General features: G+C 45.0%; 1 protein-coding gene across 1 annotated transcript in view; it reads right to left on the bottom strand.

The window, feature by feature from the left end:
• Nucleotides 1-14,911, bottom strand: part of TACR3 (tachykinin receptor 3) — a 196,021-nt gene that overhangs the window by 96,239 nt on the left and 84,871 nt on the right. The window contains exon 2 of the mRNA XM_056566298.1: nucleotides 4,024-4,209. Within this exon, the coding sequence (XP_056422273.1) occupies nucleotides 4,024-4,209 (186 nt within the window). The remainder of the gene's footprint in view (nucleotides 1-4,023; nucleotides 4,210-14,911) is intronic.

Raw genomic sequence — 14,911 nt, 5'->3', positions numbered from 1 at the left:
TAAAGAAAGAAACCCTGTTCCACTTATCTAGAAACTGGTCCCACATGAGTAGATCTGCCATGGCTTCATTGTCGATGTGAACAGTCTGCCTCTGGCCGGAGACCGGAGGGAGAATTAATGCTCTCCCCTGAGGTATGATCCTCATGGTGAAAGCCATCATTCCCAGGAGGCTTTGTAGCTCGACTCTGGACACCGTGCGACACCTGGAGAGGCTGTGGAGTCGCTCCCGGAATCTGACTAGTTTGTCCTGAGGTAGTCTAGCCTGCATGTTCGCGGTATCCAGGATGATACCCAAGAAGACAAGCTGGGTGGTAGGGCCCTCTGTTTTATGTGGTGCGACAGGGACCCCGATCTCTTTGAACAATGCCAGCAGTGAGGAAAGGTTGCTAGGATTATGTTTGGGGTGTTCAAGCAGCAAGAAATCGTCCAAGTAATGAATCGTGTGTTGGCAGTTGGTGACGTTTTGGAGTGCCCAGTGTAGGGCTGTGGCCAACTGATCGAAGAGCCACGGGCTGCTCTTCACGCCAAAAGTGAGTTTGGTGGCGAAATAGTACTTATTTAGCCATTTAACGCCATGCCACTGCCAGAGGTCTGGCCTAATAGGGAGTAATTTAAAAGCATCAGTTATGTCCGCCTTTGACAACCAGGTGTTCCTCCCTAACTGCAGAATGATTTGTATGGCCTGGTCAATGGAAGAATACTTCATTGAGAATTCATCTGATGGTATTACAGCATTAATGCTGGGTATGACGGACGAATAAGGCGCAGAGAGATCATAGATTAACCTATTTTTATTAGAGAACTTCCCTTTAGCGAGCCCCAGCGGGCTGACTCTCCAAGTGCAGAAAGGGGGCGTATCAAAAGGACCGATCATGAAGCCTTTTTCCAGCTGTGACTTGATCAGACTGGACACCGCTTCTGTATCAGCGAGGGCTGATGCCGAATTGTGGCACTCATAGGTACACTGGGGTAGGGCGACCAAACCAAAGCCGTCACAGAACCCAGCCATCAACCAACTGACCCAGATGGGATCAGGGTGACTGGCGAGGACCCCGGCCAGGACCTGCACCTGGACCACGCCTAGTCACGCCTGAGAGCCCCTCTGGGAGCAGATTGAGCTGGGGTGAGCTCTGTAACAGGTGAAGCATATGTGCAGGAGTCTACAGTTACTGTTTTGACAGGAGGATAGATTAAAATAGTTGCAAATCGGGGATTTGCCCAGAAACCTCATCGGCCTGCCTAGCCTGTCTAGCGCAGCTGTGTTTCTCTGAGGTGCAGAGGCGTGGGGGCTGGGGCCCCTGCTGGAGCTGGGCTCCCCTGGGTCGCTGCTCCGTGGACACCAGTTGGCTGAGTGGGAGGTGAGCCCGCACACACCGCAGGAAGGAGCTTTCATGCCTGCGAAGTGATCGCAATAGAGCTCCGTGTCTACGACCCCCCAATTGGTCATATAGTTGAATTCGGCATAAGCTGCCGCTGCCTTAGCGGAGAAGGCCTTATGGTACTCGCAAAACGTGGTTCCCCCGTATTTATGAGCCATCTGGATTGTCCTGTGGAGATACAGATCTCACTCGACCCTGCGGCTAGGGCTGACCGAGCAGATGACATCCCTAAAAAGACCATAAGCAAGTACGAATTCGGTCACATTCAACGACCTGTTGAGCCCGGCGTCCTTGCTTTTGAATGTTACAGCCAGCTCACCACAGGCGACAGTCTTGGTGTCCTTGATGTCCGTCGTGGCGATGAGGAGGGAGGCAAGTTTGACATCCTTGCCCGCTAGGATCTCTTTCTTAATGGGCGCTGGTATAAAGTGCACCGGGGTGATGTTGGGTAGGGGTTGTGGCATACCTGTAGTCGTAGCCTGTGAGGTAGAAGCCGTGCGAGCTACCGTGGTTGGAGCAGGCTCGCCACTCTTAGAGGTGTCCATAAGGTCCAGTCTGGCCTGGAAGCCAGCGACTGACGCTAGGACGTCTGCCATCATAGTATGGAGCTGGGACAGCGAGGCGCTAGAAACCTGGTCCTGAACAGCTTCCTGACTGCCCCTGGGGGCTTGGTCGGCATTGAGCAGGTTAAACAGTTCGGCCTTCCTGGCAGAGGCTGGGAAGGGGATGCCCCTACTCCTTAACTCCTCCATTAACCTGGGGATGGTCCACACCCGGTATGACGGCATGCTGCCTCGGTCCGAAGCCCTGGCGGGGGTCTCTGGGACGGAGAGGGTATCCTCAATATCCGAGCGATGGGACATGCCTCTGGCCGAAACCTGTGTGGATGGAGAGTAATAATTGTAGAGACTATGTGTACGCCTTTTGCGCTGAAGAAGAGTCAGAAACGGCACACGCAGAGGACCCCGCTGAAGACGTGTCAGACAAAAGTTGATCCTCCGCCTAGTTTAACATCATGTTGCGCTGAATGAGTCAGGTACAACATGTGCGCCATGCCCCGACTGAAGCAGGGTCAGACCGGGAGCCGAGTGGCGAGTGTGTGAGGACGCACGTGGCTGTGACGGCGTGTCAGTAGCAGCGTCATGAGTAACATCGGGGTGTATACACGTGGATGTCTGAACGGAACATGAGTTATGGGTTTGCATGTGTGTATTGTTTTTTTTTTCGTACCTCGAGCTGAAAGCTGAGAGGAAAAACGTTTGAAGGGAACCTAATCACCGACAACCAACTAGACAATCTGGAGGGGGGAAAAAAAAAACACGAAATAACATTTTGAAGCATAGCAGACAGTGAGGTCTCCAGTGGCGACCTTGGAAATGGCAGATATGAACGGTACGGTGTAAGTGTATATCTCTCTCAATACCTAGAGCTGACAGCTGAAAGGAAAGCCACTTGTGGGGCTTTGGTAACCATGGCAACTGAGCAACAACCTGGGGGGTGCCTGATACGTAGACCTGCCGCTACGGAGACCATGGGGACCAAAGTGCCCCACGTGGGCATAGTGCCCTGTGCCCACAGAAACCACTGGCCTTGCGCAGGTGGCCCATGTGAGATGTGTGCTTTTGAAATTTTTTCTTTTTTCATGAAGAACACATGCGTTTCCTCCTTTTTTTTTTTCAACAAGAACATGCATTTCTTTTTTTTATTTTCAAGAGACAGCTTACTTTTTTTTTTTCTTTCTGGCCTAGGCCTGGCGGCAAAGGGCCTGCCGCCTCCAGGCCTTCAGACCGGACTGCTCCCCGACTCCCCCTCTCACACACAGTGTGTAGCAGCGGGTGGGGTGGGGGGGGGGTGGTTGGGTCGGCGGGGAGGTCAGGGGAAGAAACAGCCTGCGGCGGTGCCGGCGGCGCATGCCCCGCCCACCGGGACCTCGGAGCCCCGCCCCTCCCGTCACCTCGCCATGTCCATGACATGGAGGATGCAGGGACCGGCGTCTGTACCCGGCTGGCCTCCCCACGGCGAGTGACGCAAGGCGGCGCCGGGGGATTGACGCCATCTGCCGGGGCCACAAAGCCCCGCCCCCTCAGCCCCGCCGCCGAACGGAACCGGCGAGCGGCGTGAGGGAAACGGAGTGTAGGGCGGCCCTGGCGGGGAGAGCAGTACCCTGCCCCATGAACAAAATATGGACGGGGAGCAGTGGGGGTGAGGAAAAGCCAGCACATGGAGGCCGGGAACCGGCACTTACCTAGCACAACCTCGCAGAAGACGGGGGATAGGACTGACACAAAACCACCAACTTCTCTCCGGGGACGTGAGACCTAACACGGCAGACTACAAGAGTACTACCGTCAACGATACACACGCCCCTACCTGTGGGAGAGGTGTGGTTTTATACCCCACGCCACTCCCACAAATGCAGCCAATTGGGCTTTCAACACATACCCCTCCATGTGCACAAATGTTACCTATTCTAAGTTCTAGGTTTTTTTTTGTGTTTTGGTACATTTACAAGCTCTGAGTAAAAATAAGTTGCAGTTCCATTTAATAAAAAGATAAATTACATTTTTATTTGCGAATCATATTCACTGTTGTTAAATATTGGTTTAATTAAATGAATGAAAAGAAAATGAGAAAGAATACGTACGTTAATTTTTTCCCAAACCCCGGCCAGACAAGCAAACATAGTGTCCTTTTCGGTGTTACTCTTATTTCGGAATAAAGGCACTGAGGGAAAGCCAGCACAAATGCAAACACCCAGATACTTCCGATGACCACTTTTGTAGAAGTAGCAGAAAGACGTGGCTTCAATGGATTGATAATAGCCATATATCTGTAATACAAGCATATGAAACTATAATTGTTCCAATCATAATTGTTAAGTATTATGTTTATGCTTCTCATTTACAAACACTTAAATGGGCACTCTCATTAAAACACATTTTTGCTATTGCACTCCTTATGGTAAATAAAAAATATTTCTAATGTACTTTGTTTTTTTTATTAAGTTTTCTATGTTTTATTTGTGTTTAAAAAAACTGCCACCAGATCTCTCCCTACTTTTCCAGACTACATTTCTCCCCATCTCTTGCACAGACTTTGTACTGCCGCTGGCCTGGAAGAGGTCCAAAATCAGGAAATGCAGTCTGGAGTACTGAGGAGGGTATGTGCAGCCTTAGCCAATCATAGCTCATCTCACACTGAACTGCTCTGGGCTGTGTGTAGCAGAGTGAGGGAGGAAGTTTTCCTTGTATGGCTTCAGATGATGCAGATAGGGGATAAGTTTTAGATCATGGGGGGTCCGAGTGCTGCCCCCCCCCCCCACCCGCAATCCCCGGTTTAAAGCCCTGGTTCTCCTTCACAGCAGCAGGCCACGCCCCCTCCATACAGCTCTACTGGAGAATCTTCGGCTCTCCAATAGAGCTATATAGAACTCCATTCAAAGTGAATGGGACTTGTTAAGATCCATTGCTGTCCAGTGTCACACCCTCTGCCCAGCCCCGTTATCAGTGTATGCAACAGACCTTCCAAATGGAGCTTCCCAATGCTTATGTGAACATAGCCTAATACGACAGAGAGGATTACCTTACACTCTACTGTCAACCAACAGTGTTTCAGGGAGGTGTGGCGGCTCAGATGGAGTACCACACCATCTTGTTTTATAATGTAAGAAGCCTTAATTTCCTTTGTACTAGTGGCACAATCAGTGCCATTAAAAAGCATATGAGCCGCATGTAGTCAACACACTACTGGTAGATAGGAGCTGAGGGCTTTTTTCATTATACTAACCTAATGACATATTTGTAAGGCTGTTTATCCTGTACTGTAGTTACTCTTTTGAACTCTTTTATTGAGCTCACCATAGCCACTTACTGGCGGAGAGTTCCTTAGTTTCACTGCTACTACAGTACAGAATCCCAGTGCTGGTGTCACAAAAAATGCCCCCTACTTATAGATACATCCATCCATTTCATGCATTACTCTGGTTGCCTGTCTTTGAACTCTCTTCAGCTCAACTATATATTTCTTGTACACAGGTGCCCAGTACTGTACACAGTATTCCATGTCTGACTGGTGACTTGTATAGTGGTAGGACTACTTCCTCTTCGTGTGCATCAGTTCTGAATTTAATTTGCCACATGCTTGTAGTTGCCCTGGAAGCAGCTGCCTGGCACTAGTTATCACAGTAAAATGTACTGTCAACTAAAACTACTTTTCCATGTCAGTTGTCCACAGTGCTTTCCCATTATGCATAATTTTAGCCTGCATTTTCCCTCCCCATGTGCATCACGTAACATTTATCCATGTTAAACCTCATCTGCCACCTTTCAGCCCAAACCTCCAACCTATTCAGATTAATTTGTAACAGTGCCATGTCCTCTGTTGTGTTAACAACTTTACAGAGCTTGGTATCATCTGCAAATATTGAAAATTTACAATACAATCCCTTGACAAGGTCATTAATAAATAGAATAAAGAGAATAGGGCCCAGAACCTGTGGTACTCCACTAGAAACAGTCACCCACTCAAAGTATGCACCAATAATAAATACCTTCTGTTTCCTATCAATGAACCAGTTGCTTACCCACTTACACACATTAGGAGCCCTCCTAAGCCTAGGGGCCATTCTAAGTAAAATTTCTTTGCATGCCCCCGACTATCATTTCTATAGTTATTAAATCATTTGCACTTACTGATAAATAAAAGCCATGAGTGACATGTATTTGGGATATGCCAATGATGATTCCTTTGGGGATTTATTTTTATATTCATATAAAACATATAAAGTGTAATTTGAAGTATTTACCTGATGTTGAGATTGAAAGGAAGTCGAAGTTTAACTTAAAATTGGACAGAATATTTAAAAAGGCATTTATTTTTGTCACACTCACATTCATCAAGATAATAACTGGTTAAATTAACGATTCAAAAAGGAAGTTCTATGTACAGTATATTCAATCGTCTTTCTAGTTTATACTGAATAATTTGTTTTTCTCCTGATAGACATTTCCAATACAATTCCTTGTCATAGAACTCAGCCTGTAACATACAAAAAAGGTGAAAGGTGGCAGAAGTATACAGGATGACTAATCCCATCCGAGGTTTACGATAATCATAGGAGACTCGATTACGCCAGAGCTGTGGCCTCTGTTAGTCTGCAAGTGACACTGAAGCTGAAAGATCTAAATAATATGACTCTAGACAGCGGGCAAACATGCTTCTTTCCCTGGAGAATAGATCACACTTTTGAGTCTTGATAATCTCAACAAAATACAGATGAACACCATATAGATGCATCCATCGTGGTCTATTGTTGGATATATTCTCAAAATGTTTTTACATTTATTGTTGTTTTCATGTTGTTGTTTTTCTACAGTGTCAATATATAAAAGATTCACCCATCTGTCTAAAGAAAGAAACTGTCTGGGTTTCCCATAGCATCCAATGCATAACAGACAGCTTAACTTTCATTTTATGGTTAATACAATTTTATATAGTTTTAAACTTAAACAGAATTTGCCAAAAAAAAAAGAAGAAAAATAAGAGACATGCCCTTGGAACATACAACTACTGTTCTAAGTCCAAGGCACACCATAAAGAAATGTCTTACATACTTGGCAAAGTAAAGAAAATGAACAGCATACACAAAGGAGCCAAGAAAGGGCACAGAAAAAGCTGGAGGATGTCTGTACCCCCTGGAAACTACTGTATCTTAAAGGGGTACTTCGGTGGAAAACAATTTTTTTTAAATCAACTGGTGGCAGAAAGTTAAACAGATTTGTAAATTATTTATATATAAAAAAATGTAATCCTTCCAGTACTTATCAGTTGTTGTATGGTCCACAGGAAGTTCATTTCTTTTTAAATGTATTTTCTGTCTGACCACAGTGCTCTTTGCCGACACCTCTGTTCATGTCCACAAGAGGATAGGTTTGCTATGGGGATTTGCTCCTGCTCCGGACAGTTCCTGACATGGACAGAGATGTCAGCAGAGAGCACCAAGCACCCAATTTTACTAATGGTGCGTTCACACGGCCGTTAGCCCCCGTTCCATTTAAAAATCCGTTTTTAATCCGTTTTTTTTTTTTTTTTAATGAAAAAATCAGCCACCTACAGACTCCTGCAGCCAGGACTAGTACTACTCCCATCATGGAACAGACTTGTTTACATGGTGGGAGTAGTAGTTCCTGGCTGTAGGAGTCTGTGGGCAGCTGGGGAGGCTACATTAGTGCTTGTACTACTACCCCCATCATGGAACAGACTCTGTTCCATGATGGGGGTAGTAGTACAGGGGCTGAGGGATTGATCGCACTGGGTCTCACTTCTGAGTCCCGATCCGATCAGAAGTTATTAAGCAGGGAAGCAGGCAGCATGGTCCGCAACCCTTCGATCCCCGATGTATTTTACTGTCTTTTTTAAATTCCCCGCGGGGAGCTCTGAATGGCCCGTAATATGGAGCCAATCAGGGCTCCCTGCAGGGATTTTTAAAATGGACAATGTATATTAAAAGCGCTGTGGGGGGCAAGATATATTGCGCTATATATCTAGCCCCCCAGCGCATTTATAAAGATATAACCCCCGCCAACGCAAAAATATATACCCCCACAGTGTATATATATATATATATATATATATATATGTGTGACCCCCGCCAGCGCATTTATAATGTAACCCCTGCCTGCACCTTTATAATTATATATATTATATAATAATAATATGCCCCTGCAGCATAATATGCACCTGTATGAATAGTATTCCATCAGCAGCTTCGCACCGGCAGTGGCTGGTGCAATGCTCTGCCTGTAAAATACTATTCATACATCGCGCTGCAGTAATGACATGTGCGCCAGCGGGGGGAGGGTCACATAAATGCGCTGGCGGGGGGTATATATTGATAATTGCGCTGACAGGGGGCATATAATTATAAAGGCGCAGGAGGGGGTTACACTATAAATGTGCTTGCGGGGGTCACGCATATATATATATACTACGGGGGTATATATTTTTGCGCTGGCGGGGGTTATATCTTTATAAATGCGCTGGGGGAGGGGGGCTAGATATATAGCGCTATAAATCTTGCCCCCCACACCACTTTTAATATACATTGTCCATTTTAAAAATCCCTGCAGGGAGCCCTGATTGGCTCCTTGGTATGGGCCATTCAGAGCTCCCCACAGGGAATTTAAAAATGAAAGTAAAATACAGTACATCGTGATTGCAGGGTTGAGGAGCATGCCGCCCGCTTCCGTGCTTAATAACTTCTGATCGGATCCGGTCTCAGAAGTGAGACCTTGTGCGATCAATCCCTCAGCCCCTGTACTACTACCCCCATCATGGAACAGAGTCTGATCCACGATGAGGGTTCAGCTCAACTATATATTTCTTGTACACAGGTGCCCAGTACTGTACACAGTATTCCATGTCTGACTGGTGACTTGTATAGTGGTAGGACTACTTCCTCTTCGTGTGCATCAGTTCTGAATTTAATTTGCCACATGCTTGTAGTTGCCCTGGAAGCAGCTGCCTGGCACTAGTTATCACAGTAAAATGTACTGTCAACTAAAACTACTTTTCCATGTCAGTTGTCCACAGTGCTTTCCCATTATGCATAATTTTAGCCTGCATTTATAGTACAAACACTAATGTAGCCCCCCCCAGCCACCGGCAGACTCCTGCAGCTGGGTAACAGACTTGTTTCCATCATGAGAGTAGTAGTAGCCCCACAACACTGTAGGGGTCTGCTGATGTCACCTCTTCTGAGCATGCTCAGATGTAATTATGGATATTTTAAACCCGGGTGCAAACGGATGACATTAAAGGTTCATCCGTTTGCCATAGACTTCAATGTTAAAATTATGATGTCTGTGTTTTCTTCCATTTTTTTCACGGAAGAAAAAATACTGCATGTGCCGATTTTTTCTTCCGTGAAAAAATGGAAATGAGTGCAAACGGATGCACACGGATGTAAACGGATTGTAAAAAAATTCCATTGACATGAATTGGATTTTTTTTACACCGTTTTTAATCCGTTTACAATCTGCAAAAACTGAGCTGAAACAGGGATAAAAAAACGGGGGCAAACGGCCGTGTGAGCAGTGCATGTGATAAATATAGTTCTAGTACACATTTGTTTGAAATCTCATGTCAGAACACCACCTTAGATGATTCCTTCAACTGCGACTTTTAAGACTTTTTAACCCGTGCGAATTCTGTGCAACTTTCTTAAAATGCTGTCTACAGCCAGTTTACAATTTTTTTTTCATGACAAATTTACACCAAAAAGCAGTGTAAAAAAAGAACTTGATAAATGTCCCCCTGTGAGTGTGATTTCATTGTAGGCAAAATTGAGGATAATTCCAAGGAGATTCCCCAATGGAGCAAATGCAGAAAAATTGATTCCACATGGAATATTCGATGATTGATCCATGCCTTGTGGCAGATCCATATGCAGTATGAGCCACTAGTGTTGCTCGCGAATATTCGCAATTCAAATATTATTCGCGAATATCGCATATTTGCAAATTCGCGAATTTCGCGAATATAGCGCTATATATTCGTAATTACGAATATTCGTTTTTTTTTCTTTCTTCACAGTACACATCACAGTGATCACCCCTCTCTGCTACCAGCTTGTGTGGTGTAAAGAAGGCTGTAATACTACTGTGTGAGACTGGCGTGTGAAAATTCGCATATGCGAAAATTAGCATATGCTACATTTCGCATATGCGAATTTTCACATATGTTAATTTTCGCATACGCGAAGTTTCGCATATGCGAAAATAAAACGAGGATATAACGAATATGCGAATATTCGCGAATATATGACGAATATTCGTCCATATATTCGCGAATATTCGCGAATTCGAATATGGCCTATGCCGCTCAACACTATGAGCCACCACTACATCTCTCATCAATGATTCATATGAGCAAAATGCATCACACAGGAGCCACTGACTACAAGTCATAAGCACTGTTACCTCCAGGTCTACAAAATACTGCTACTACTACTACTAATATTCATAATAATAATATTAATAATCACTTTATTATTGCAATATTAAAAGAAGGAGAATGCGGTGCACTGCTGACTATTTCAAGGGAACATATAGTCATTCACTAGGACTTAGTGGGTCGGCAGGTAAATGCAAAGCTGATATTGATGGTGCGTAACAGTCCAGCATAACAAGAATGGAATCATAAAAAGACGTAGAAATTACTTTGCACTCACCAGAGTCTTGCAGCTTCATGTTGCAAAACATCACAATCTGGATGCAAGTAAAGACAGACGGGACAGGGCAGTGGTGTGCGGGGGAAGTCCTTAGGGCGACGGATCATGTCGCTGACCTGAGCTTCATCAGGTCCCTGATGTCCCGCCTCGGCCGGTGATAGGCTGAAGCACCGTGTGACGTCCTAGGCTAAAGTTAGTAGGAAGCAGACAGCCCGGCCTACCGATCAGCTGCAGCGGAACGTAAGTGAAAGTTTTTTTTTTTTTTTTTTTGCAGCCTGGGTCGGATGGAATAGGAATAGTCCGTACCGGACATCTCCTTTAAGGATTTAAAAAATTTTGGTTTTTGCATTTTCGTTCCTCCTCATCTTTTAACCCCTTAAGGACCAGGCCATTTTACACCTTAGGACCAGAGCGTTTTTTGAACATCTGACCACTGTCACTTTAACATTAATAACTCTGGAATGCTTTTAGTTATCATTCTAATTCCGAGATAGTTTTTTCGTGACATATTCTACTTTAACATAGTGGTAAAATTTTGTGGTAACTTGCATCCTTTCTTGGTGAAAAATCCCAAAATTTTATGAAAAATTGGAAAATTTTGCATTTTTCTAAGTTTGAAGCTCTCTGCTTGTAAGGAAAATGGATATTCCCCAAATTTTTTTTTTCACATTTCCAGTATGTCTACTTCATGTTTGAATCATAAAATTGATGTGTTTTTACTTTTGGAAGACATCAGAGGGCTTCAAAGTTCAGCAGCAATTTTCCAATTTTTCACAAAATTTTCAAACTCACTATTTTTCAGGGACCAGTTCAGGTTTGAAGTGGATTTGAAGGGTCTTTATATTAGAAATACCCCACAAATGACCCCATTATAAAAACTGCACCCCCCAAAGTATTCAAAATGACATTCAGTCAGCATTTAAACCCCTTAGGTGTTTCACAAGGAATAGCAGCAAAGTGAAGGAGAAAATTCACAATCTTCATTTTTTACACTCGCATGTTCTTGTAAACCCAATTTTTTAATTTTTACAAGGGGTAAAAGGAGAAAATGTATACATATGTTTGTAGCCCAATTTCTCTCGAGTAAGGACATACCTCATATGTCTATGTAAATTGTTCGGCGGGCGCAGTAGAGGGCTCAGAAGCGAAGGAGCGACAAGGGGATTTTGGAGAGTACGATTTTCAGAAATGGTTTTTGTGGGGCATGTTGCATTTAGGAAGCCCCTATGGTGCCAGAACAGCAAAAAAAAAAAAAAAACATGGCATACCATTTTGGAAACTAGACCCCTTGAGGAACGTAACAAGGAATTAAGTGAGCCTTAATACCCCTCAGGTGTTTCACGACTTTTGCATATGTAAAAAAAAATTTTTTTTTTCACTAAAATGTGTGTGCCCCCCAAATTTTAAATTTTTTCAAAGGTTAATAGCAGAAAATACCCCCCAAAATTTGTAAAGGTTGATCTGAAGTGCACTACGGGCAAACTAAAATGCTCAGAAGAGGAGGAGTGCCATTGAGCTTTTGGAAAGAGAATTCATTTGAAATGGTAGTCAGGGGCCATGTGCATTTACAAAGCCCCCCGCGGTGCCAGAACAGTGGACCCCCCCACATGTGACCCTATTTTGGAAACTACACCCCTCACATAATTTAATAAGGGGTGCAGTGAGCATTTACACCCCACTGGCGTTTGACAGATCTTTGGAACAGTGGGCTGTGCAAATGGAAAATTAAATTTTTCATTTTCACGGATCATTGTTCCAAAAATCTGTCAGACACCTGTGGGGCGTAAATGCTCACTGTACCCCTTATTACATTACATGAGGGGTGTAGTTTCCAAAATGGGGTCACATGTCCATTGTTCTGGCACTATAGTGGCTTTGTAAACACAAGTGGCCTTCAATTCTGGACAAATTTTCTCTTCAAAATCCCAATGGCGCTCCTTCTCTTCTGAGCATTGTAGTGTGCCAGCAGAGCACTTTACATCCACATATGGGGTATGTTCTTACTCAATAGAAATATGTTTACAAATTTTGGGGGGCTTTTTTCCTATTTTCCCTTGTGAAAATGAAAAATTTAGGGTAAGTTTTAGTGAAATTTTTTTTTCGTCTCATTTTCCCATCCAACTTTAATGAAAATTTGTCAAACACCTGTGAGGAGTTAAGGCTCACTATACCCCTTGTTACATTCTGTGAGGGGTGTAGTTTCCACAATGGGGTCACATGTGGGTATTTTTTTTTTTTTGCGTTTATGTCAAAACCGCTGTAAAATCAGCCACCCCTGTGCAAATCACCTATTTAGACCTCAAATGTACATAGTGCACTCTCACTCCTGAGCTTTGTTGTGCGTCCATAGAACATTTTACGCCCACATCTGGGGTATTTCCGTACTCAGGAGAAATTGCGTTACAAATTTGGAGGTCTTTTTTTGCTTTTACCGCTTGTGAAAATAAAAAGTATGGGGCAACACCAGCATGTTAGTGTAAAAAAAAAAAAATATATATATATATATATACCAACAGGCTGGTATAGACCCCAACTTTTCCTTTTCATAACGGGGTAAAAGGATAAAAGCCCCCCAAGTTTGTAGTCTAATTTCTCCCGAGTACAGAGATACCCCATATGTGGCCCTAAACTGTTTCCTTGAAATATGACAGGGCTCTGAAGTGAGAGAGCGCCATGTTCATTTGAGGACTTCATAGGGATTGCATAGGGGTGGACATAGGGGGATTTTACGCCATTTCCAAACAGGGTGCATCCAGCTGTTGCTAAACTCCCAGCATGCCTGGACAGTCAGTGGCTGTCCGGAAATGCTGGGAGTTGTTGTTTTTCAACAGCTGGAGGCACCGTTTTGGAAATACTGCCGTACGGTACGTTTTTCATTTTTATTGGGGGGGACAGTGTAAGGGGTGTATGTGTAGGGTTTTACTCTTTATTATGTGTTAGTGTAGTGTAGTGTAGTGTCTTTAGGGTACATTAACATTGGCGGGCGTTTACAGTGAGTTTACCGCTAGGATTTTGTGCTGCGGCGACAAATTTGCCGCAGCCCAAACTTGAAGCAGAAAACTAACTGTAACACTGCCTGTGTGAATGTACCCTGTGTGAATGAACCTCCAGCTGTTTCAAAACTACAACTCCCAGCATGTACTGACAGACTGTGGGAGTTGTGGGTGTTGTACTTTTGCTACAGCTGGAGGCACACTGTGTGAATGAACCTCCATCTGTTTCAAAACTACAACTCCCAGCATTTACTGACAGACTGTGGGAGTTGTGGGAGTTGTACTTTCGCAACAGCTGGAGGCACACTGGTTGGAAAACCTTTAGTTACCTAACTCAGTATTTTCCAACCAGTGTGCCTCCAGCTGCTGCATAACTTCAACTCCCAGCATGTACTGATCACCGAAAGGCATGCTGGGAGATGTAGTTATGCAACAGCTGGAGGTACGCAACTACAACTCCCAGCATGCAGAGACAGCTGTTTGCTGTTTAGGCATGCTGGGATTTGCAGTTTTGCAACATCTGGAGAGCTATAGTTTAGAGACCACTGGAGTGGTCTCCAAACTGTGGACCTCCAGATGTTGCAAAACTACAAATCCCAGCATGCCCGGACAGCAAACTGCTGTGTGGGCATGCTATCAGTTGTAGTTTTGCAAGATCTGGAGGTGCACAGTATAGAGATCACTGTGCAGTGGTCTCAAACTGTAGACCTCCAGCTGTTGCAAAACTGCAAATCCCAGCATGCCTTAAAAGCTCTCTGGGCATGCTGGGAGTTGTAGTTTTGCAACATCTGGAGGGTTACAGTTTAGAGACCATTATAGTGGTCTCAGATTGTAGCCCTCCAGATGTTGCTAAGTAACTCACCGGCTTCCGTAGGATCCAGGGAGCTGCGTCGCCGTCCTCTTCTTCTGCCGATCATCGCCTGCTGCTGTCGCCGATGGGTGAGTGGACTTCCGCGCCCAGTGCCTGTTGGTTTCTCCATCCTGCACCGCCTATTGTGGGTGGGCAGAACGGGGAAACCAAAAGTAAAGCCCCCCGCCCCCGATCTGCTATTGGTGGTCGCGTCTAGACCACCAATAGCAGGGATAGGAGGGGTGGCACCCCTGCCACCTCACTCCTATCTCTACAGGGGGATCCTGGGTGTCATGGACAACCGCAATCCCCCTTCTATTACGGGTCACCGCGATTTGCGCCGATCGCCGACATGGGGGGGTCTGATGACCCCCCCCTCGGCATTTGCACGGCATGCCTGCTCAAGGATTTCAGCAGGAATGCCGTTCCGATCTCTGCCCGGCGGGCGGCAGAGTCCGGA

Source organism: Hyla sarda, chromosome 1, assembly GCF_029499605.1.
Source record: "Hyla sarda isolate aHylSar1 chromosome 1, aHylSar1.hap1, whole genome shotgun sequence".
Classification (NCBI taxonomy): Eukaryota; Metazoa; Chordata; class Amphibia; order Anura; family Hylidae; genus Hyla; species Hyla sarda.
Note: the sequence above shows the minus strand (reverse complement) of the source record. Positions and strands in the feature narration are given on the sequence as shown.